Here is a 24,667-nt window from a genome sequence, read left to right as displayed (position 1 = left end):
TGTGAAATTCTCAACTAAAGCTTTGACTTTTTAAGTCATGACGATATTTTACTTGTCCATAAATGTTAATCCTGGAGAAAACTTTATGCAGCTGTATTTTTAAAAGTGGTATTTTAGTTTTTGCTTCTTTAATTAAAATTTTTTTGATTTTCAAATGAAACTCTCAAACTGTTGGTTCATACTTCATGTTCCATCATTTGTTTCACAGCCTCATAATTTATTTTTAAATCTTTAATGAACCATTTGAAGAAGCACTAAATTCTTTTTGGGACCAAAAATGGTTCTTCTGTGGCATCAGCCTCAAGTACCAGTTTTGGTTGCAGTTAGTGCCTTTATTTTTCTGAGTATATAAAAAATGACCCTTTACAGAATGAAACTTTAAAAAATATGAATGTTCTCATGTTAGTGCTCATGTAGGTGCTGTCCACCAGTTTCCATTCCAATGCATCAACAGTCAGAAGAGAGGAGAATTATTCCTCTATAGTATGTGAGCATCTCTGAGGACAAAGCAACATGGTGAATTAGAAATGAAACAGAGTAACAGCTTTTACTCAGAACAATTGAATTCAGTGTTAGAATTTATTTTATTTTAATGAGGAAAGAGAAGAATGTAAAACTAATTTATTCCAATGCTGTGGACAAAATAAAATGAAATTCTTCCAGATTAGTGTAATGTGAGCTTTCTAAAGTCTGATATACATGAGCTGAATGTGGGATGGAGAAATACTCTGATCAACAGGATCAAGGACCTAATGACCACCTGCCTAAAGATCAGTGAAACAAACTAAAGCTCTCAGTGTCCTGATGAAGGTTTTCACTGGAAGATGAACATGAAGAGTTTCCTGTGACTGCAGCAGTTTAGTGGGACTACAGAGTTAGTAAGTCCACATGTAGTTGTTGTGTGGACGACTTCCAACCCCACTACTCTGTCTGCACCATAGAGCACAGAGGGACAATATCTATGGAATAAAGAGGATTGAACATGTGACACAGAATGAACAAGTCAACACATGTGAGATGACTCTGAGGATCAGGAAGAACATTTCAGAGTTTGACAAACAGCTTCATCCCAACACTACACACCTCTCTGTCATCAGAGGAAGCAGCATCTACTTCTCACAGATCCAGTTTTTAACATGATTATAATAATAATCACTTCTCCATCTTCCTTGTTGATCACAATATGCTGCATATAAATACGTAGTGGGATGTTTCTCTCCTGTTGCCCAGAAGCTGTGGAAAAAATCAAACATTGTTTTTGACTTTGATAAATTCATGATTATTTTCACTTCCAAATAAAGTTAAATCTCATTTTAATGATTTGAAATAGTGTCATTTTAGTAACTATGAAGGGGATTTGCTGACACCACAAGGATCATGGGGATAAGTCTGATCCCAGATGTGAACTGAAACCTGGATCCAGGACTCTGAGATCTCCTCCATTCATTCCAATCAAAGTTAGTGACTCTGCTCAGACTCCAGCAGCATTTAGTGTCTTCCTGCTCTGATTCCTGCTTTTTAAAGCCACTGCACATGTTCAGTAGTGTTTCTCTCTGTTAGACTTTTCACTCCCAATCAGCACATTTGTCAACAGGTTTCCTCACATCACTTTCAGCTTTGTCTCTGAGGAAAATGATTTGGTCTCTTTTCCTGCAGGTGCAATGCCAGCGTTCATTCAAATGCAGCTGTTATGCAGTTTTTCTGCAGGCAGAACTTCATTCTGTTGTTGAGGGAGAACAGGTGCAGCTTCACGTGTTTATGCTGATTAGATGCTGCACAACAATTTTGGACTAACTCAGCATTTGAGCTCAAACCTACTCAGACCCCCTGTTGTAGCTAGATGCAGTATAATTGGTGTGTAGACAGTCACAGAATCACCCTGTATCCAGGTGCAGTAACTAAATGTTCTAAACCTGCAACAGGAAAGATTCTATTCCCAGATTCTGAAGCTATAATTCTATGGAGTAATACAACTGTCCTCACAGTGAGTCTCGAGCTGCATCATGGGTGTTGATCTCTGTAAGCATATTTATGGAGATTTCTATTAGCATCATGCTCATACTGCATTCCTGCTAACACTGATGTATTCCACCTGTCACCACGTAGGGCCTGGCTGCACCCTTCATGCTCCAACTATCACACAACTTGTGCCTTGTTTCAGGGAACTAGAGGTTTGTACAGCAGTTGTTCATTCAAACAAAGATTTCTGTCATTTCATTCTATTTTCAGACTAACACTGATATAAATTAGTATTTGAACATGTTATTATCTTTTAACACAGGTGTTAGTTTCTACCAATGACATTGATGAAAGTGTAGTAGAAACAAAACCTGTCAAACTCTTGTGTTAGTGTTGATCCGTCCACCCATTTCCATTGATACGTTCCCCCTGAGTGTTGCTGTTCTGTCCACAGACCAATCCAGGACTCTGCATTCTTACTGAGCTCACTGACAATTTTCTAATAAATGACAAGAGACAAACACTTAATTGTGTTTCAGTTGTAAAGACATTTAGAAAATTTTTGAGCAGGGAAATAAATAAATGAGGATCCAGACTGACAGCAGGTCAGAAACAGATCCATCAAAGATCAAACACACACACACACACACACACACACACTCACCTGTTCCTCTTTGCTGTTGATAATCACCAGATCTGATGCTCTGTTCTGACAGAATGACCTGCTCTGATACCAACTTTTCTTCTCAGTGGACGTAAAGTAACAGCTGCATCCAAACCTCATCCATCCTTCAGGACACATCGTCCCTTAATGTCCAGTTTTTAAACACACATTGGATGTTATTCAGTGTTTCACTGTATAAGTTAAGATCTTTAAACTAAACTTTATTGCACTGATTTTTTTAAGTGATACATAGCAAAACATCATCATTAAATAATTATAACTTGACGTAAAGACAGTTAAGTTATGGATTTGATTTTGATTTGATAAAAAAATCATTTACATATTAAACTTTCAGCTGTTTTACTTCATCCTGTAACTGGCTGTGATTATAAATAAAACCTAAAGATTCAAACTAAAACTATAACATGTAGACAGTGTGAATTATTACAGTATTTGCTTGTTTGTTCATAAATATTTCTTACCTGCAATTTTCTCAGGTCGTTAAATGGTTCTAGATTTTTTTAAAGCTGCAGATTCAGTATTAGATTCATAAGACTTGTAATGTCATTGTGCAGGTTTCGATGTTTCTTTCAGCTTCTTCACACAGTAAAAACTATATCGCTCCCAGTGTCATTAGAATTCAAAGACACAGCTAAATCACATCATCAAAGCTGTTTGTTGTTACTGTCTCAAATCTTCTCACCTTCAGTTTTTCTCTCTTAGCTGCTTTATTTCATCCTGTGGTTTTTACTCAGTGTTTTCTAACTGACCTGTAACTGACTGGAATTCATCAGTTATAAGCATTTACCTGCAATCTGATCCTGGAGCTGCTGGATTAAATTCTTTGACTGATTGTTGATGATGCTGAGGTTGTTGACTCTGTTCTGCAGGTTGTATTTTTCAGAAGTGTCAAAAATATCTGGTGAGAAGCCAAAAAGCAAGAAAGGGGCAAAATCTTTTAATCAATATTCATTTTTAATTGAGCTCCTGTGAATGGTTGAATATCACGATGCCTCCTCAGGCTAATTTAACTGATTTTGCCCGTCAACTGTCATTATTGTGTCTTATGGACAGTACATGTTTTCTGCATCATCATGGCTGCTATTCTGTGCTTTATTGTCACTGTTCAAGTCCATGTTGGTTGTGGAGGAGTCTGACAATGTCTGTGTGCAGGTCTAAACTCTGTCTCTTCATATCGTCATTTTTGTGTTTAACTCTAATCCAGTTTTTGCTACTTGTTCATTTTAACCAGGACAACAAATGTCACACATATGATATCACATATTGTCTACAGTGGCTGGAAAATCGAGAAATGAAAAGGACCAAAACAAAAACAGGGCTGTGAAAATAAGATCCACAACTAGGGAATAAAAGTCCTCACAGCGTGTGATGATCCCAGCCAGAATCAGAAGATACAGAACTCCCAGAGACACTGTAAAAACTCTGAAACTGCTGTTTCTCCCAGCTGGAAGCTTCTTCTCACTGTGTGGTTCTACAGAGACAAAATCCACAGACACATTTATTTCAGAATTGTTGGCCCTTTCTTGACAGCAGTGTTCCAGTGTTCTCATGCTATTGAATGCATGGTTATCAGTCATTGTCACAGCCACAGTTATGCTTTAGTAGGTCACCTACTACCTAATGGCACAGTTGTTATGATCAAGATGTGAGGGGAAATGCTGACATCTAGTGGCCGTAGTCAGTCTTTGTAGAGAAGGTCGGGGTGGATATGAAGGCAACAAAACACAGGGCTTTGAAACCAGAGACAGCAGTTTGTGTCCTGTTTCCTGTGACACTGTCCTGAACATCAGCTTTCAGACCCTGTCTCACCCTGACCAAGCCAACATACAGGAGACTGTAGCTTCTTTTCTTTGACTGGAACAAGTCTCTCAGAGCTGAAGTCATTTAGAGAAATGATTCGAGGCTTAAGCCACAGAAGCCGCCCCCCCTGCTCCGCTGATAATTTTAGCCCAAACTCTTTTTCTCAGTCCACATCCTTCTCATTTTTGTTTCTAACCATAAGCGTGTAGTTTCTGTAGCTAAAGTGAAGGACACAGTGACATCTAATATCCCCTGAAAGTCACCTACTGGCCTGCTGCCATGTGTGAAGGTGAACAAAATGGCTGTTGAAGCTGTTTCGAAGCTGTTTTCCTTTAAGTTCAGCTTCTTGTGGAAAACAAAGAGATTTAAACTCCGGAGGAACCAAATGACACCAAGTGACCTAATAATCTACTTTACTACACTAATCACCATCTTTGTTTTTAACAGCAGGAAAAGTGAAGAGGTTGTTTGAACCTAAAACTTCCTCACAATCATTTTTATACTTACCAACATCATCACACTGATCTCCATCCTCCATCATCTCCACCTCCATGTTCTCTCTCTCTCCTCTGATATATTTCACCCTCAGATCAGACTCAGTTTGAATTTCTGTCGACATGTTGATGAACTAAAGAGCTAAAAACTAAGTGAACTTCTTTGTGACCAGTCTTCACTGTCTGATTCTGTCTGAGTCAGGCAGCTTTGAACAGAGAGCATCAAGGAAGTAGCAGCAAGACAAACCACAACCACTGACACTTTAAATACATTTGTGTTTGTCTGAATACATTTTTATTTGTTTATTTCTTAATGTTTGTGTAGTGAATGTAATTGAATGACTATTTCTGCATTATAACTGGAAAACTTGTAATAATATTGAGAAACACAGCTCATGCTAACTTATTTTTAAATGTTTCCTGGTCATCGTGCTAAGCTAGAAGGTTCATTAGCAGAAGTGTGTGTGCCTGCATATCATTAGCATATAATTATATGTGTAAAAAGCTGACTTCCTGTCTCAGATCAAACTAAATAAAAACGAAGTGTTTCTGACAGGAAATGTGATGAGTGAGCTGCTGTCACAGTTTGACCTTTAGGTTTGTGGACTTTGAACAGAATTATGTTTTAAATAAATGTAAAAATTATAGCTTAAAACATTGACAGAGCAAGTGGTGCAACGACTCACAACGGTCATGAATCTGAGAAATGTACCTACTCTCTAACAAACACAGCTTTATTTATCCCGAATGCAACCGCAAGGGGACACAAGCCAGTGTCTTCTTGTGCCAGTCCCAAGTCTGGTTACATGCAGAGGGTTGTGTCAGGTGTAAGAGAAATTTCAAAGTCTCTGTAACACTGTTTCACTGTTTTCACACTTCTCACAGACCCAGTATCAAACCTGCTTAAACCAGTGCTTCCTCACCTTTTGCTCCCCAGCAAGACATCATGTCTCTGGCCACACAAAGAAGTATGTTAGGAAGATATCAACCATAAAACTACCTATATCTGAACATTTGATTCCTAGAAGGAAACCAGTACAGATGATAAGTCTCAAGGACTTAAAAGACATAGAAGACAAAAGGACAAAGTGACATGAACTTGCTAATTAGACTCCTGACCACATTGTATGAAGGTTGATTTGCATTGACTCATCCCTTTGTTTTTTGTGTGAACCCAGCTGTTGAGTTAAATGTATAAAAGGCTGAACAACCTACACATCTGGGTCAAATCTGATTTGACTCACTCTAGAGTCTAGTTCTGTTCTCTGCATGTTTCTGTGTTTTGCTGATTAAACTCACCATTATCATTCACTTGTTGCTTTTTGCCTCCTAACTTGCCTTACAGTTTTTGCCACAACATCAGGAAGGGCACCCGACGTGAAACACGTCAAATTAAAAATGCGAATCATGACTTTCACAGTGAAAATGAAAATACCGGATCGGTCGGGACCCGGTTTTTAATTATTGCTGTTGACCTACAGGGTGCCGGTGGAAACTGGACTACTGTTGGTCGAAGAAGGAGAGGAGGAAGGTGTGTTCACAGGTAGAGAAAGAAGAAGAAAGCTAAGAATGTAGGACTGACAGTAGGGACTTTGAATGTTGGGACTATGACAGGGAAGGATACAGAGTTGGTTGACATGATGCAGAGAAGGAAGGTGGACATACTGTGTGTCCAGGAGACCAGGTGGAAAGGTAGCAAGGCTAGAAGCTTAGGAGCAGGGTTCAAGTTGTTCTACCATGGGTCAGATAGGAAGAGAAATGGAGTAGGAGTTATCCTGAAAGAGGAGTTTGTGAAGAATGTTCTAGAGGTAAAAAGAGCATCAGACAGGTTGATGAGTCTGAAGCTGGAAATTGAAGGTGTGATGTTCAATGTTGTGAGTGGTTATGAACCACAGGTAGGATGTGAGTTAGAGGAGAAGGAGAAATTCTGGAGTGAGTTAGATGAAGTGATGCAGAGCATCACCAGAGGTGAGAGAGTGGTGGATGGTGCAGATTTCAATGGACATGTAGGTAAAGGTAACAGAGGTGATGAGACTGTTATGTGCAGGTTTGGTCTTCAGGACAGGAACACAGAAGGACAGATGGTGGTAGACTTTGCAAAGAGGATGGAAATGGCTGTAGTGAACACTTTCTTCCAGAAGAGGCAGGAACATAGGGTGACGTATGTAAGTGTCAAGGAGAGGTGGCAGTAGAGTTTCTGACAGAGGTGAAGAAGGTGCAGGACTTTAAGTACTTAGGGTCAACGGTTCAGAGCAACGGTGAGTGTGGAAAAGAGGTGAACAGGCGAGTGCAGGCAGGTTGGAACGGGTGGAGAAAAGTGTCAGGTGTGTTGTGTGATAAAAGAGTAGCAGCGAGAATGAAAGGAAAGATGTTCAAGATGGTGGTGAGACCAGAGATGTTGTTCAGCTTAGAGACAGTGGCACTGAAGAAAAGACAGGAGGCAGAGCTGGAGGTAGCAGAGCTTAAGATGTCTAGGTTCTCTTTGGGAGTGACGAGGATGGACAGGATCAGGAATGAGGACATCAGAGGGACAGCTCATGTTAGATGTGTTGGAGATAAAGTCAGAGAGGCCAGATTGAGGTGGTTTGGACATGTTCAGAGAAGAAATTGTGATTATATCGGTAGAAGGATGCTGAGGTTGGAGCTGCCAGGCAGGAGGTCTAGAGGAAGACCAAAGAGGAGATTTATGGTTTTAGTGAGAAGTTAGTTGGTGTGAGAGAAGAGGATGCAGAGGACAGAGTTAGATGGAGGCACATGATTCGCTGTGGAGACACCTGAAAGGAAACAGTCCAAAGGAAAAGAAGAAAGATCTGTTGATGAACCACAGATCATAGACTCAGCTTGTCTGTGATGAACTAGTCCCTGCTGTCTGAGACGTTTGGTGAGTTTCCCTGCTGCAGTTCAGTTGATCAACTACTCCTGTGCTTGTTGGTATAAGAACAGTTTCTGACATTTGTACATCCTGTTAGTAACATGTTGGTTTGCTGCTTCATCACAACACAAGAAATGAACCAATGTTCATGTGTCTCTCAGGCTGCTGAAGTTTCACACTGACCTTAGTTGTTTTTTCTGATGCATGAGAACTGTGAAAACTGTTTCCTGTTTCTCACAGTGGAGTCTGGTTTAAAGTATTTAATGTGCAGAGAGGACGAATAAATAAACTGACCAATGACTTCAGATTTGGTGTGAGAGTGTAACATTGTCCTATAGACACACAGGAGTTGATCCAGTTTGTCATAAAATGCATCATGTTACTGTCACATTGTTAAAAATATTCAGAGCTGTTCATTCTTACATCGTGTGGACAGAGTGATGATCCCGACCATCAGCAGAAGACACAGCACTGCCAGACACAGAGCAGCAGATCTGAAAGACTTGTTTTGGACTGGAGGACGATTCAGAGTGTGTGGTCCTACAGAAGACAAGAAAACCATCAGTCTCAGCTGTCATCATTTTACTGTTTGGTTCTGGTTGATGCTGAAACACTCAGGAAGGTGGTATCAAAACTGAAGTCTTCCACCTGTGCCCTCGACCCAATTCCCACCTCCTTTGTCTTAAAAATGTTTTAACAAAGTTTGAACTATAGTCAATGACTCTCTTCAAATGGGTGTTTTCCCTACAGCCATGGTCCTCAGGAGACTCTGACCAACCCCCTGCTGTGATCTACAGTCTGTACAGTACTTATTATTTCACCCTGAGTAAAGGATTTGAAGTGGTACTAAGTACTGAGTTTGGGTATTTCTCCCATCTCTGCATAGACCAGACTTTTATAAATGCTCCTGTAAATGATCACAAAACCTGTTATTAGAAAAGCAAAGGTCCCCAAAGGGAAACCAAGATGAAATCAATTACTGTAATGCACTGATGATCCAAAACTACAGCAGCTCGCCTCATTAATAATCAGCCAAAAAGGACTAATGTCACACCACTCTTCAGATCTCTGCACTGGCTTCCTGTAGCTTCCTGCATTAGGTTCAAATCTTTGTCTCTTGCCTACAAAGTGGTCAACTCAACAGTACCTGCCTACCTGAACTCCCTCATTCAGGTGTAGAATCCCTCCCATCCACTGCAGTCTGCCAGGGGACAGTGTCTGGTGTTATGTCCTTAGTTTAGGGGAATCTAGACATAACACGATGTGCTCCACCACTCTTTCCATTCCCAAGCATAAACCAGACCAAGTGTTCCAAAACCAAGTGGTAGCAATTTTCTTTGCCTCGGATGTGAGCAGTGTCCGAAACACCAAACAAGAATTGTAGCACAAACCCAACGTTACTTAATCAAACCGAACACATTCAAAAATAAATACCAGGATGTATAACTTAAACTCCAAATCCAAATGGCTGCTGACACCTGGGGTTATATTCAATTCAATTCAACTTTATTTATATAGCGCCAATTCACAACAAAGTCATCTCAGGGCACTTTACAGAATAAAGTCAAGATAATAAAGATGTATAGAGAGAACCCAACAATTCCCCCTTGAACAAGCCATAGGCAACAGTGGAGAGGAAAAACTCCCTTTAACGGGAGAAACCTCCAGCAGAACCAGGCTCAGGGTGGATGGCCATCTGCCTCGACCGGTTGGGGTGAGTGGAAAGGGGAGAGAGAAAAGAACAGAGCAACAAAAAGCAACAACAAAACATCGGGCAGATTGGTAGGACCAGTAGCTGCACGCTGGAAGACACACAGCTTCAACACCTGCAGAAAGGGACAGAGAGACGGGGACAGAGAAGGACAAAGACAACTACGGGAGAGAACACACAGAGTTAATGACATACAGTGGTGACAATTGCGGGATGAGAGGAGAGGAGAGAGGGTCAAGAGGAGGAAAGGAGCTCAGTGCATCGGGGGGTGGGTCCCCCAGCAGTCTGAGCCTATGGCAGCATAACTATAACTAACTATATGTTTTATTAAAGAGGAAGGTTTTAAGCCTAGACTTAAAAGTAGAGAGGGTGTCTGCTTCCCGAATCTGAACTGGGAGCTGGTTCCACAGGAGAGGAGCTTGATAGCTAAAGGCTCTACCTCCCATTCTAACTTTGGAAATTCTGGGAACCACAAGTAGACCTGCATTCTGAGAGCGAAGTGGTCTACTGGGATGATATGGTGCTATGAGGTCTTCTATATATGATGGAGCCTGACCATTCAGAGCTTTATATGTAAGAAGCAGGGTGTTAAATTCTATTCTAGATTTAATGAGAAGCCAATGGAGAGAAGCTACTGAAGGTGAAATATGATCTCTCTTGCTAGTTCCAGTCAGCACTCTTGCTGCAGCATTTTGTAATAATTGCAGGCTCTTTAGTTACTGGGGCATCCTGAAAGTAGGGAATTACAGTAGTCCAACCTAGAGGTAACAAATGTATGGACCAGTTTTTCGGCATCACTTTGAGACAGGATGCTCATAATTTTGGAAATGTTCCGTAGGTGGAAGAAGGCTGTTCTAGAGATTTGTTTTATATGTGACTCAAAGGACAGATCCTGATCAAAAATTACTCCAAGGTTCCTTGCAGTAGTACTGGAGGCCAGACTTATGCCATCTAGGGTAACAATATGGTTGGATATGGTTGGGGTGTATGAAGAAAGACTCTCCACCGACACACAGACACACACACACACACTCGCTCAGCAGCCTCATTCCCAATATTCAAAAAATGCTGAACACAGAACTCTTCTCCAACAAGCAGTGAAATATTTAAAAATACTTCCTGTCTGTTCTTCCTTGCACTTGCATCTTATGAAACACAAACACTTCTTCTCATAGAACTTTGCTCTGATGTTTTCACCTCGACTTCTACCTCACTTGTACGTCACTTTGGATAAACTTGATTTGTAATTGTATTATGTGGAACAGGAACTGACAAAGATGACTGATTTCTTCAAATATTAAGATTTTTGTTCCAACAGTTTAATGATATAATCCCTCTGCACCTGCCAACAGGTAGCGTGACCCTGTTTTGTCCAGCTGTCTTAGGTTTGAAGAGGAGTGTGATATTTGCAGCTCAACCACAGGAACATCAAAATTCTTGGATATGGTCGTATAGACTTTACCACTGATGTTTGACTTTCTAAAGATGATGAAAGATGAACCAACACCTGCCTTTTTTCATTGTTTTAGTTGTAGTAATAATCTATTTTAGCAAAAAGTGGTGGCAGTAGCTCAGTCAGTAGAGTGGCCACCTACCAACCATAGGGTCGGAGGTTTGCACCTGTTGAAGTTTCCCTGGACAAGACACTGAATCCAAAATATCCACCTATCCAAGAATAATTTATAATTTGGATTTAAAGTCACAGTTAATTGTCTGGGCAGAGACAGCGTCTATTGACCAGGTAGAAGAAACCAAACGACCACAGAGAGAAGTGGCTGAAGCAGACAGAACAAAGTGTTATGGTCATGAGAGACCTATTATGATGACTGTGCAGGAGTTTGGTGACGTTTTCAAATATTTTCAAAAAGTACAATTAGTCCAGGATACAGTTAAATGGTAAGAGAAGAAGTGACATTATCAGAACACACAAAGCTTCAGGTTGTGCACTGGTAAAGAACAGGATGTGTTTTTCCTGCTTTGTCTTCTAAGAAACATGTCATTTACTAAAACCAAATGTTCTGTAGCATCATAACATAGTAGTTATGGAAATAAATGTAATACAAAGCACATATTGAGCCCTGTCTGCTAAAACCACCAGACACCAGAACAGTTTCTTTCCTCAGGCCATCACATCCATTTACATCTGACCTCATCTCTCTCTACATTGCTGCTATCCACACTCTACTGGACACACTGGACATAGTCCTACTCAAACTGAACACATTGTAATTGACATTGTTACATTGTCTGTATCATTTACTCTTTGAACACGTCCTTGACAGCTGCCAACGACTGAAGCAAACTTCAGAAACTAAAGCAAGACAACAAGGAAATGATAACGAGCAGTTGTTTTTCGTCAGATACGGAACATTTAATAACTAATACTGATTTAAAAAGCAGTTTAAGAAATATTACACTGATTACACTGTTGTGTTCTAACAAGTACTGAGATGTTGTATTATCATAAAAACGTTTTCCAGAGACAGTGGCTGTTTATTCTATTGATTAGTGATGATTTCCCACTTACCTCCTTCCTGTGGCTGAAAATCAGTCTGCTCCTCTTCAATACTGTCTAGATTATCATAAATATCCACCTCATTTTCCACCCAAGCTGTTCCACCTTCCTCCACCTTACTGTTGTATCTCACCTTCTTGGAAAAATCTGGATTGGCGTAAATAGCTGACGTCATCTTGAGACTGAGACAGAACAGTGGCTGAACGTCACATACGCTGCTATTGAAGCTGCAAATACAGTAATAAAATCTACTTTTCTGTTGCTGTCAGGGTTTTTGTCCAACAGTCTGTCTTTAGAGAAAATCAAGGAAGTAAGAAGAAAACCACAGACACATCTTTTTATTCATAAGACTGTGGGATAAAAATAACTTGTAGCTGCAGTTTGTGGTTTTCTTTACTTCATCTAAGAGACTGTGTTGTCCAGTTTTTAGATTTGAACCTGATACAAAACTGTATCTGCAAGACTGAAGACAACTTCATTTAGATCATAAGTTTAAAAATATGAAGGTTTTTGTCAGAAATATCAATGTGTGCAGATGTTCACACACAGGATTAACAGGACAGAATTAAACAGGAAATACTTCTTTCTTTTAAAAGAACTGAAACTTCAACTCTTGCAACATAGTCTTACTGCTGTTAGACAGGTCACCATGACGACTGTGGTCAGAGTGTGATGTTTCCACTACTGCAACCATCAGGTCAAATATACATAAACTGTATAATACTCACAAAGTAGCTTCCTGAACTTTTCATGTTTGACAAACTGTTTTAAGTTTCATTACTGTTCAGACTCTAAGAACAGCACAAATACTCAAACACAGTGTGTTTTATTTCCAGAGGTGGTAGAAGTACAAAATAGTAATTTACAAGTAAAAACACAAATATTTCCTTTATAAAAAAAAGTACTTCACTCCAAGTTTAGCTTCAAATCATTTACTCCAGCAAAAGAATCAAGTACATGCTCTGAAATGTACTGAAAGTACAGTAGTACAGTACTCCACTGTATTTTAAACAGTATTTGATCAGATGGTCTCTTCAATATTTAAATTCAGCTCTATATAGCATCAATTCACATCATAGTCATCTCAAAGTCAAGACTATGCAGATATGTAGAGGAAACCAACACATTCTCATGCAGTTCACTGTGTTGTCTGCATGAGGTTGTTCATAATTTCATATAAAGTGTGTTTAGTATTTGAGTGGTACAGCATTGGGGTATTGAAGTATTGACGTCTGGGATCACAGATGAGAGGTGAGAGGTGAGAGGTGCACTGTGGGCCTTCTTTGACTTGGTCTGGTTCTTCACAAATCCATGAAAATCTAGCCAGTGTGTGAACAGTGTTTTGTCCTGACAACAGTGTCTGATCCAAAGGCAGAGAAGATTTTCCCATTTAAAGAAAGCAGCATGATGTGTAGACACACGTCTGCATTCAAACTGAATTAGACTTTGTTACTGCAGAACTGATCCAGTGAGCATCATTCTGAGGTGAACTAGACCAAGTAACATGAACATGTGACACAGAATGAACAAGTCAACAAATGTGAGATGACTCTGAGGATCAGGAAGAACATTTCAGAGTTTGACAAACAGCTTCATCCCAACACTACACACGTCTCTGTCATCAGAGGAAGCAGCAAATCTACTTCTCACAGATCCACTTTCTAACATGATTATATCCCTGTGTTGTCCATTGTCCCTGTTGATCACAACAAACTGCAGCAGTCCAGACTGTGGGATTGTCCACTGGACTTGTTGCCCAGAACCTGTGGGACAACATTTGGTTTTCTGTGAGACTCCACAGGTCACCATGACGACTGTGGTCAGAGTGTGATGTTTCCACTACTGCAACCATCAGGTCAAATATACATAAACTGTATAATACTCACAAAGTAGCTTCCTGAACTTTTCATGTTTGACAAACTGTTTTAAGTTTCATTACTGTTCAGACTCTAAGAACAGCACAAATACTCAAACACAGTGTGTTTTATTTCCAGAGGTGGTAGAAGTACAAAATAGTAATTTACAAGTAAAAACACAAATATTTCCTTTATAAAAAAAAGTACTTCACTCCAAGTTTAGCTTCAAATCATTTACTCCAGCAAAAGAATCAAGTACATGCTCTGAAATGTACTGAAAGTACAGTAGTACAGTACTCCACTGTATTTTAAACAGTATTTGATCAGATGGTCTCTTCAATATTTAAATTCAGCTCTATATAGCATCAATTCACATCATAGTCATCTCAAAGTCAAGACTATGCAGATATGTAGAGGAAACCAACACATTCTCATGCAGTTCACTGTGTTGTCTGCATGAGGTTGTTCATAATTTCATATAAAGTGTGTTTAGTATTTGAGTGGTACAGCATTGGGGTATTGAAGTATTGACGTCTGGGATCACAGATGAGAGGTGAGAGGTGAGAGGTGCACTGTGGGCCTTCTTTGACTTGGTCTGGTTCTTCACAAATCCATGAAAATCTAGCCAGTGTGTGAACAGTGTTTTGTCCTGACAACAGTGTCTGATCCAAAGGCAGAGAAGATTTTCCCATTTAAAGAAAGCAGCATGATGTGTAGACACACGTCTGCATTCAAACTGAATTAGACTTTGTTACTGCAGAACTGATCCAGTGAGCATCATTCTGAGGTGAACTAGACCAAGTAACATGAACATGTGACACAGAATGAACAAGTCAACAAATGTGAGATGACTCTGAGGATCAGGAAGAACATTTCAGAGTTTGACAAACAGCTTCATCCCAACACTACACACGTCTCTGTCATCAGAGGAAGCAGCAAATCTACTTCTCACAGATCCACTTTCTAACATGATTATATCCCTGTGTTGTCCATTGTCCCTGTTGATCACAACAAACTGCAGCAGTCCAGACTGTGGGATTGTCCACTGGACTTGTTGCCCAGAACCTGTGGGACAACATTTGGTTTTCTGTGAGACTCCTGATTATTTTCACCTTTAAATAAACTTAAAACCTGAAAACACAAAGGATTATGGGTAAAGGTCTGATCCCAGATGTGTAATGAAATCATCCCCTACTCACCACATAGTGTGTTGTTATACTACACAGTCTGTAAATTCAATTGAAATTTCATCTCAACTTTATTTACATGTCACCAATTCACAACATGGTCGTCTCAAGGCTCTTTACATAAATCAAGACTGTACAGATATGTAGAGAAAACCCAACAGACCCTGAGCCCCTTTCAGACATGCACTGGAATTCAGACATTTCTCAGACTTTATCTGGGGTGTGTGTCTGTGTGAACGCAAACACCCAAGTCTGTTGGCCCTGACATTACCCACATTTTACCAGCCAGCTCCCTGATGCAAAGTCCGGATTATCTCCACCCGAGCTCATTTGTGAACAGAGGAGGTAAAACTCCAGAGGATTCACCGTGAGTGAGTGGGCGTGTTGATGACGTCCACTTCCTGCGACTGTCGCAAAACCGGCCAAATACAAATAACTGAAGGTGAAGAACTGTGTGTTTGTGTTCACACATACACATACACATTCTGAAAGGGGCTGAAGAGAATCCAGCTAAACCCGTTTATCTGATTAAAGACTTTTGCTGTAAATTCTTTCCAAACTTTGATTCAATACAACAACTAACAAGCATAAAATGATTTTTAACATGTTCACTGTCCTGCCTCATAACACATGGTTCAATTCTGTGATGAAAATGTAATAAAAACCAAACTGGTCTCACGTTTTTGTCTGTGTGGATCCATCAACCCAATTCCACTGATATTTTCCTGATGTCCATTTGGTCTTTAAACCGATCCAGGACTCTTCATTCATATTCAGCTTGGTGACAAAGTCCTAATAGTTGAGAAAAGGCAATAATCATTTCTGCACTGAATCTGTGTCAACACAGGGTGTAAATCACACAAAGTCCAAAAACAGATGAAAATCAGCTCCTTTTCAATATTTTCACTGATCAGAATTTATTGTTTTCCTCTAAATTCTAAAGCTTTTGGCTTTTTATCCACTGAGTAGCATTTGAATCAATGAAAGGTTGATTTGATTTCTCATTTTTAGTTTCAGTTTCAGTAAAAAACTGTGTTTTCGTCCTGGTTATGATGGTTTCTATCACCCAATTTTACCTTTTATTTAACTCAATTTCTAATCAAGAGAATATAAACAGTTCTTTTTTTACATGTGCAACTTGGTCATTTCTTCCTCTGTTAATCAAACTAATTTGAAATTCTTCTTCATCACTAAAACACATTTTACTACATTTGTATAAACGACTTTTCTGTTCTGCTGTAAATGTCAGTAATAAAACGATGAAATAAACTACAGAGTCTTAAAAAGAAAAAGAGAAAAAGAACATTATCTCCACCTGTTCAAACCCCCGAACATGATGAATGTACACGAGCAGCAGTGGATCTGAACACTGATCCAGTCCACACACACAGATCAGGTTGAGTTACAGTCACTTTACTAGAATCAATGATCAATGAACAGGTTTCAAATTCTACAGCCTGAAAACTGTTAAACCAGGAAGATAAACCACCAGTGTCCAGACAGGAAGCAGGTCACACACACACACACTCACACACACTCACCTGTTCCTCTTTGCTGTTGATAATCACCAGATTTGATTCTCTCTTCTCACAGTCTGTTTGGCTGTTAGACCAAGTTTTCTTCTCAGATGATTTAAAGTAACAACTGCTTCCAAATCGTGTCCATTCTTGAGAACACAGTTTGTCTTAATGTGAAACAATTGTTCAAAAAAAGCATCATCATTAGCAAAATGATACATTTCCTTGTTAACATTGTCCCTCTGAGGTTTTTAATGCTGTAATAATTAGAAGTAAAGTCAGCAACAAAATGAAACAACTATATGAAAAAGTAAAAACATGTTTATGTCATAACACATTAGAACATTTCTGGTGTTTAGTGTGTGTTTTTTACATTTATCAACTTTTTCAGCTGCTTTATTTCACCCTGTAACTCACTGACTATGAGTCTGGAGAAAACCAACTATATCAAACGTGTCATGTGTTAAAGTGCAGGTGGAGCTTTTTCACTTAATTCTGTAACTTACCACACGTGTTGTTCAGGTTGTTGAGTTTCTTCTCCAGTTGCTTCTTTTCTGAAGTGACTATAACATCTGGTGGGAAACAACCAAACCACAAACAGATCAAAACACTCTTCTTAATAACAAAACAGCATCATGATTATGATTTAAGCATGTTCAAATATGAATCAATGGAATTTAAATGAATGCTGTTGTCCTTTAACCTGCTGGGTGATGACCTCTCACATGGAGTCATAGTAGCTCAACTAGCAGGTAACAAGAAGTTTTTGCTTTAAGTGTGGAGCCTACAGAGACAAACGAACCATTTCACACTGAAGAAGAGAGACTGCATAAAGGCCAGTATCAGGAAAAAACAGCTTTGGCATTGAACATGTAACTATATCAATAGAGCCCCAGAATAAAGCTACTGAACACATGGTTGGTGCTTGGAGAGCAGCAGCACCAGCCAGGTCCAGTGTTTCCCAGTCAGGTGATTCCTGGAGTGAATCAGGAATCAGGTTAACAACAGTGTTAAAATGTGTTTGCTGTTGCAGTTTCCGTGATTTCTAACAGATTTTGTGGTTTAAAGAGGCTTGAATTAAGACAACAGGACGTCCAAAGGTTTAGAATAAAGCTCCTCACAGACAGAGACACTGTAAATGATCTGAAGCTGCTGTTTGTGACAGCTGGAAGCTTCTTCTCACTGTGTGGTTCTACAGACAGAGAGAGAAACATTTTCATTCGGGACGATTTCCCCTGATTATTTTCATCTGCTTTTCACCTCTTCACCAAAAAGTGACGTCATGATGACTCAGACGAGATCAGCATGTTTGCTGTGCAGTTACAGGAACTGTGGTGGATGCTAATGTCATTTGTTGTAATACTTATCACTAAAACTCACCAGCTTCTTGTGATCCAACATCATCACGCTGATCTCCATCCTCCATCATCTCCACCTCCATGTTCTCTCTCTCTCCTCTGATATATTTCACCCTCAGATCAGACTCAGTTTTTAGCTCTTTAGTCCATCAACACGTCGAAACAAATTCAAACTAAGTGAACTTCTTTGTGAGCAGTCTTCACTGAGTCAGGCAGCTTTTAGCAGAGAGCATCACGTCTTCATGCTACGATATAAGCTTCACTAGCAGAACTGTTTGCCTGCATATAATTAGCATATAGTTATTTGTGGAAAACTCCTTCCTGTCTCACATCAAACTAAATAAAGAAATAAAAACACAGAAAATGTGATGTGTGAACTGTGTGGTAGCCACAGTTTGAACTGAAGTGTGTGTGTTTTGATCAGAGATATAACTGGATAAATTCTATTTTAGTTTAAAACATAGTTTATTATAGTTTGTGGGACATAACTGCAATAACCTGGATAACTGCACACGCATCCTGGGTTAGAGTCCAGCTGGGGACCTTAGCTGTTTGTCATAGCTCATCTCTGTCCTCATGTTTCCTGTCTACTCTCCACTGACACCTGATGCCTTGATGAATGACACAACCACTGTCATATATTACACACACACTTATACTGCCCATAACTGTGTGTGTCTATCACACCTGCGTGTAAGTTCATTGTAACTCAGTGATGTCAGCATCACCACCTGCTGCTACAGCATCAGAATAACTGTGCTGTGCTTTGTGGAGTTTTTGACGTCAGGATCTGTTTGCTGCAATAAATCAACCACTAGATGTCACTAGGATATAATGAGCTCTTCAATGAGGCTTCATGACATGAAACTACTGGCTGTGAAGCCTCAACAGCTGAATGAGGCTTCATTATCTCATCACTCGTCTGTCTGCTCAGCACCACACATTTTTACAAACTAAATGCTTCCTGCTCTGGTTGGAGCCTTTTTCTACGTGGTTAGTTCACTGTCCTGTCACACATTCAACAATTTCTGTTGTTAAACATGTGCACTGACCTGATTGGTCACGTGACCCAGCTACTGCTTGGTATTTTAGTTGATGTCAGAAACAGAGGAATCTGTCACAGAATGTGTTTATGATTTCTCTTATAGAGGAAATATCGTTACTTCAACAGCTTCTGATTTTGTGATGTTTAACCAATTTAACTGCTAAAGCTAAAACTCTGAAGGTGAAAAATACCGAAGAAGAGAGAGAGGTGGAGATGTTAGAGGATGGAGATGATGCTGGATCACAATGAGCTGATGTTTGGTGTTAATATGTGGGAATTTGAACAACTTTTACCTCAAACAACAAATGACATCATGGTCTATTCCACTTCCTGTGACGTGATGAACTTGTCTGACTCGTTATCGCTTGATGTCATTTGGTTCCACTGGAGTTTGAAAGTCTTTGTTCTCACCAAGCAGATGAAGATAATTAGGTGAAAAGAGGCACCACAGTTCAGAATCATCCCTCAGCAATGCTTAATAAAAATGATATTCAGTGTATTTTAACTGTAAGAAGCTTCTACCTCCATCATTCATGAACCTTTTTGTCTTTTCTTTAAATCACTGACTTCCTCTGTCTGTCTGCATGGACTCTGCTCTTAGTTTGTCTCTGCAGGTTCTTTCATGATACAGGCAAATAGAACAGGATCTTGCTTCACGCTACAGGAATATTTTCATACAGTTTCCTCGTTTGTCTGAGGTCAAAACTGTGACTTCTGTTAAAAAAGGAAGTGAAACAGCTGATGGACAAAATGTGAGAAGTTATGAAATGAACAGCAAATATCACATTTCTATGTTTACATGTTATATACCAACTAATTTGAGTTTATTCTTTGCTCAGAGAATATTTCAGTCCACAACAAAATCAATTTCATAGTGAATGAGATGAAATCACAGAAAAGTGAAGTCATCTCATGTCATCAGCTGAGCTTCATGATACATTTGCACACAGTTGTTTTCTGACGGTGGAGTTTTGTTAGAAAGGCTTCAGTTAACAGACAGTGTGAAGAGGTGGAATAATGACAGTGAGCAGTGGCTTTAAATAATGTGGGACTGATGTGTCCATATGTCATATAACCAATCAGAGCAGTTTATCTTACGATATGTGGACAGGACGATGATCCCAGCCGCCATCAGAAGACACAGCACTGCTAGACATAGAGCAGCTCCTCTGAAAGACTTTCTGTGGACTGGAGGATGATTCTGAGTCTGTGGTCCTACAGAGACAAAACAACATGGCAGCTGGTTGTTACTGATCATCAGCTTTAATCATGGTGGTTTAACCACAAGCATCGTGGTTCAGGTCTGTGGTTGTGTTGGCATCTGTTCAAAATGTCCACAGAAGTGTCCAACTGACTCACAGTCACTTTACACCTCCCACTTCTTCCTGTTGTGTGTTTGTTGCACTCTGTGGTAAAACTCTGTACCAGAGCTGATGCTTCTACAGATCTGACAACTGATTCACTGTTAAACTGTGACCAGTAGGACTGAAGCCAAAAACTGAACACATTCAGCAACAAAACCCCTGAATCTGAGTTTTCTACAGAAACCTGTGTTAGTTTACATGTAGTCAGCAGTTTGTCAGCAGAACATGATGTTTCTTTTTTCACTTCAGCTTGAATAAAGTTTTATTTAAATCAAAAATTTAAAGAGATAATTTGCATCAACATCCTTTAACCTTAGATGCTCAAATCATATAAAAAATAAGTTACTGCCCATTAAAAAACCTTTAATGGAGAATAAAAGAAAGAAAGTTCAGGAAGAGCAACAAGATGAACAGACGTGCAGTAGATGCTGTGTGGACAGAACAGAGCAACAAAGCAGATTTACACCTGTGTCCAATCACTTACCTTCTTCCTGTGACTGAATATCAGAGCCATCAGCTCTGATATCATACGTGTTCTCGTAGATATCCACCTCTCTTTCCTCCCACTCTCCTCCATCTTCCTCCACCTTTCTGTTGCATCTCACCTTCTTGGAAAAATCTGGTTTTGTGTAAATATCTGAAGACATCTTGAGACGACTGAGACAGACGGACAGTAGCTGAACTTCACTGACTGTTTTCTACTGTAGTATAAACTACTAGCTGTGGCAGAGAGAAATGCAGTAACATGATCTACTTTACTGATGCTGCTGTCAGGGTTCAACCTTCTGTCTGCTTCACAGAAAATTGAGGAAGTGAAACAAATGTGTTCACACCTTTTTATTCATTTGAATGTTTGATAAAAATAACTTGTAGCTGCAGTTTGTTGTGTAAATTACTCCAATCAGGAAACTGTGATGTTATGAAACTATTTAAAGTAGAACAACCTGGCTACAAAACTGACAAAAAAGACATTGTCTTTTTGTTGTTGTTATCAAAACTGGTTCCCAATTTTTTATTAAACCTACATCATATTTGTGTTTTGCCCTCAAGGAGTCAGGCTCACTTCTCAATGCTGGTATAGTTGCTGCCTCTGTTCCTGATAAGAAGGAGGATGTGTGTGAGTGTGTTTTGCTCAGATGCAGCAGGACAGAAATGAAAGACTCTGTGATCAGAGACGGTGAAAACATCACAGCTGAGTCAGTTTCAAGTTGTTTCCATCAGGCACAGAAGAACACTTTTTAATAAAACAGCCTAAAGTTGCCCATTGATCTGATTCTGACTTAGCTAATGAAATGTGTGGAACAGCATTTGGAACATGATAGAAACAGGTTTGTTCCTCATTCAGAGACACAGACACATCTGTGATCTGACTTCACTGACTCCCATCTTTGTTCATGAGGAACATCAGGGCCATGTGAAACATGCTCTGTACAATCAAATCTGTGCACAGTGGGGAAACCAGAGAACGTGCACGTGAGAGTAACTCTACAGACCAGACAGACAGCTGCAGCTTCCATTCATACACATGGAACAAAGAATCAGGACTGTACTTCACCATGGTGTGTGTCTGCAAATCCAAATTACTACACACTTGTTTTCCTTCTGATGTCGACATCAAACAAATCCCAAGTTTCATCCTTAATCACGTCCTAATAAATTGACGGGGCACAATTTTGAAAGATTGATCTTGAGAATCAGCACAAGACACAGAGTCAAATGCTGTTTTTGTGGTTTTCCACAAACACCTACACTATACACATAGTTACCACTCGTCTTTGGAGGTGTTTGAAGTTCAGGTGCTTTTATTACTGACCTACTTGTTCCACTGTCCACCACAAATGTCACCTCTTGACCATTTACTTTAATTTAATTTACACTTTCCCTCAGCAAACTGAAAAAAGCTTTTCACATGGGATTTAAATTTAGCTTCCAGATATTGGACACATTGCTCAATCAATTCTATATCTACTTCAGCATGTGTGAGCTTTATGTCTGCACAAGCATTTCTTCATTGCAGTTAGCAACAAATCAGTGTGTGTGTGTGTGTGTGTGTGTGTGTGTGTGTGTGTGTGTGTGTCTGCTTCACCTCCCTCCTTTTGACTGAACCCTGAAACTGTCCCTGGAAAACCAGCTTTTCCTCCTCCTGTCAGTTTGCTGCTTGCGTTGGTTTCTCAGGACAATCTCTGGACCTGTGTCTTCTTTGATGGCAATAAGGACTCTCCACATTCCCAAATGGACAGTGTCTCGTGCAATTTCTTCTCTGTCCACAATTATGTCACTCATCCTTAGCTGCTTCTCCCATGATGTTTCACCATAGTCTTTGCTCACTAACACTAGCGGCTGCCAGGTTGAGTTCTCTTTGACTCTTCTCCCTCTGCATTTCTTCTTTTTGTGAGACTCAGTCTGAGCATGTGTGACACGTCTTCTGATGTCTTCCAATCTGACTGCTTCATATCAGGTGAAAGTCCTCTAACAAAGTGATTTAGGAGGTGGGTTTCTCATGACCCAGGAGAATCACCCAAGTCATGTGGGTGTTTAATACCACAGTGAGTATCAAACTCCTTTGTCAGGCGCTGCAGATAATCATCAACAGTCTCATCTTCATGTAGTTTACAAGCTGTTATTTTTCATATCAATTTTTAGTTGAAAATTGACTTTGAATTCTTCTGCCAGATTGTTGACAGCCTCCCTGTGTACAACACTGTGGCAGCTTTGCCATGACCCTCTGCAGATCTGATGGTTTTGCCTTCATTGCCAAGAGCCGTCTTAAGCAGAATTAAGACAAATTAAGACTCTTCATTTGCTGAAGAACTCCCACAGTATGAACACTAAAACTGTGATATGTTCAAACAATACAAATCAGTGCAATATAATATAAAAACAGAAAAACAAAAGTTGCTGTGTGGGTTTAATTCAAACTCAGTCGCAGTGTCAGTAAATTTTTATTCCTTTTTTTCTACAACATAAATGGTGATATGGTCAGTGAAGACTTTGTACTTGTATTTAGTAACAATAGGCCTTGTAAACAATGGACCTTAATAGAAGCAGGATGTGCAAATAAAACCACATAAAACTAGTGTAGCACTAAAGTTTTATCCAAAGTCTCTGATGGCTTTCATTTAAAATTCTACATGTCTGGACTTCCTTGCTGCAAATGCATCAATGGTATCATGATGATACCTGAAACCTCATGAAAACCAAACCTGAGGGCTTTTTGCTCTTTTCATGATGAAAATACCAATATGACAAATATAAGATAAGATGAACCTTTATTGATCTCACATCATTCAGCAGCTCACAGAAATGGTATAAAGTGCAAAAAGCATTTTTAAAATATTTACAAAAATTGCAAAGTAGAATATAAAATGCATAACCACAAACATGTATAAACTAACACACAGCCGAGAGAATTTAGTATTCAAGCAGGATCAGAAATGTTCAGCTGAAGCGTTGAGTCGTACAGTCTTACAGCGGTGGGAATGAAAGACCTGCGTTAACGCTCCTTCCTACACTGAGGGTGTATCAGTCTGCTGCTGAGTCTCCACCGTCTGAGTCAGCGGGTGAGAGGTATTGTCCATCCATCCACAGGTATTGTCAGCTTGGCAAACCCACCCACTCCACAGAGTCCAGTGGACAACCCAGGACAGAGCTGGCCCTGCTTAGCAGCCTATTCAGTCTCTTCCTGTCCTGGTCAATGCTGCCTGAACCCCAGCAATATGACTTGTTGTTGAGGTCTGTCAACAGGAACTGCTGCCTGAGATACGCACCAATAACTTGTTCCATCCCCATCAATCAAATAATGAGAAACAGCTAAAGGGGGTTTTCAAATGATTACTTGTATTTATTTTTGTATTTCTTGAGGGCTTGCAGCAGCCCCCCCTACAGCAGGTGGTGCCCTAGGCTACCACCTATATGGCCTATAACAAGAGCTGGCACTGACCAAGTCAAGATATTGAGAAAGAATCTCATTAATTTTACTTAGTGACTCATAATGTTGAGATACAGGATCATGAGTTTTTTTCCCCCAGTGGCAGAGAAAACACTTATAGATTGTGATCTTAATATAAATGTGATAGAAAACTCTTGTTTTAAATCATTTCCATTCTCACTCCTCTGATCACTGTGCAGACTGATCAGGATTATTATGTTGTAATAAATAAAACTGATGTTTCCTCTGTGTCACATTTATGAACTAGATTTTTTTAATAGTCTGTAAACATGAACAACAGAAAACTGGATTCAACTGTAGTTTTTGTTCTAGACCAAAGAAGCCTGAACTCTGTCATGTCCATACTGACTCTCAT

The 24,667-nt window shown here is 39.7% G+C and overlaps 2 protein-coding genes across 7 annotated transcripts; both read right to left on the bottom strand.

Moving 5' to 3' along the window:
• On the bottom strand, positions 1 to 12,326 carry LOC137099487 (natural killer cells antigen CD94-like). 5 transcript variants are annotated; one of them, XR_010910757.1, is made up of 7 exons: positions 12,049 to 12,326; positions 8,234 to 8,350; positions 4,005 to 4,115; positions 3,432 to 3,542; positions 2,624 to 2,766; positions 2,331 to 2,458; positions 5 to 1,233 (listed from the first exon to the last, which is right to left on the bottom strand). XR_010910757.1 is itself a non-coding variant. In XM_067476409.1 (6 exons), the coding sequence occupies exons 1-6, from the start codon at positions 12,209 to 12,211 to the stop codon at positions 1,110 to 1,112; spliced, it is 777 nt and encodes a 258-aa protein (XP_067332510.1). In that variant the 5' UTR covers positions 12,212 to 12,326; the 3' UTR covers positions 1 to 1,109. The 5 variants fall into 5 exon arrangements, 4 of the variants coding, with proteins under 4 accessions (XP_067332510.1, XP_067332501.1, XP_067332493.1 ...); XM_067476409.1 differs by lacking the exon at positions 4,005 to 4,115 and having other exon boundaries at positions 1 to 1,233; positions 2,340 to 2,458; XM_067476400.1 differs by lacking the exon at positions 8,234 to 8,350 and having other exon boundaries at positions 4 to 1,233.
• A 1,693-nt stretch (positions 12,327 to 14,019) lies between these two features.
• LOC137099524 (hepatic lectin-like) lies at positions 14,020 to 21,139 on the bottom strand. 2 transcript variants are annotated; one of them, XM_067476500.1, is made up of 6 exons: positions 20,848 to 21,139; positions 20,098 to 20,214; positions 17,103 to 17,168; positions 16,621 to 16,763; positions 15,759 to 15,871; positions 14,020 to 14,957 (listed from the first exon to the last, which is right to left on the bottom strand). In XM_067476500.1, the coding sequence occupies exons 1-6, from the start codon at positions 21,008 to 21,010 to the stop codon at positions 14,834 to 14,836; spliced, it is 726 nt and encodes a 241-aa protein (XP_067332601.1). In that variant the 5' UTR covers positions 21,011 to 21,139; the 3' UTR covers positions 14,020 to 14,833. The 2 variants fall into 2 exon arrangements, with proteins under 2 accessions (XP_067332601.1, XP_067332609.1); XM_067476508.1 differs by lacking the exon at positions 15,759 to 15,871.
• Between the last annotated feature and the right edge of the window lie 3,528 nt (positions 21,140 to 24,667).

The sequence above is a fragment of the Channa argus genome, chromosome 1, assembly GCF_033026475.1.
Source record: "Channa argus isolate prfri chromosome 1, Channa argus male v1.0, whole genome shotgun sequence".
NCBI lineage: Eukaryota > Metazoa > Chordata > Actinopteri > Anabantiformes > Channidae > Channa > Channa argus.
The sequence above is the reverse complement of the archived record's forward strand: the minus strand, read 5'-3'. Positions and strand labels throughout refer to the sequence as shown.

What these genes read in the sequence shown, in the direction of transcription:
- LOC137099487 (XM_067476392.1), bottom strand. Translation starts at nt 12,211, where the DNA reads ATGACGTCAGCTATTTACGCCAATCCAGATTTTTCCAAGAAGGTGAGA. An exon ending in TTTTCAGCCACAGGAAGGAG is followed by an intron (nt 8,351 to 12,048) that starts GTAAGTGGGAAA and finishes TGTCTTCTGTAG; the next exon opens with GACCACACACTCTGAATCGT. An exon ending in CATCACTCTGTCCACACGAT is followed by an intron (nt 3,543 to 8,233) that starts GTAAGAATGAAC and finishes GCTTCTCACCAG; the next exon opens with ATATTTTTGACACTTCTGAA.
- LOC137099524 (XM_067476500.1), bottom strand. Translation starts at nt 21,010, where the DNA reads ATGTCTTCAGATATTTACACAAAACCAGATTTTTCCAAGAAGGTGAGA. An exon ending in CATCGTCCTGTCCACATATC is followed by an intron (nt 17,169 to 20,097) that starts GTAAGATAAACT and finishes GTTTCCCACCAG; the next exon opens with ATGTTATAGTCACTTCAGAA. An exon ending in TCAACAGCAAAGAGGAACAG is followed by an intron (nt 15,872 to 16,620) that starts GTGAGTGTGTGT and finishes CTCAACTATTAG; the next exon opens with GACTTTGTCACCAAGCTGAA.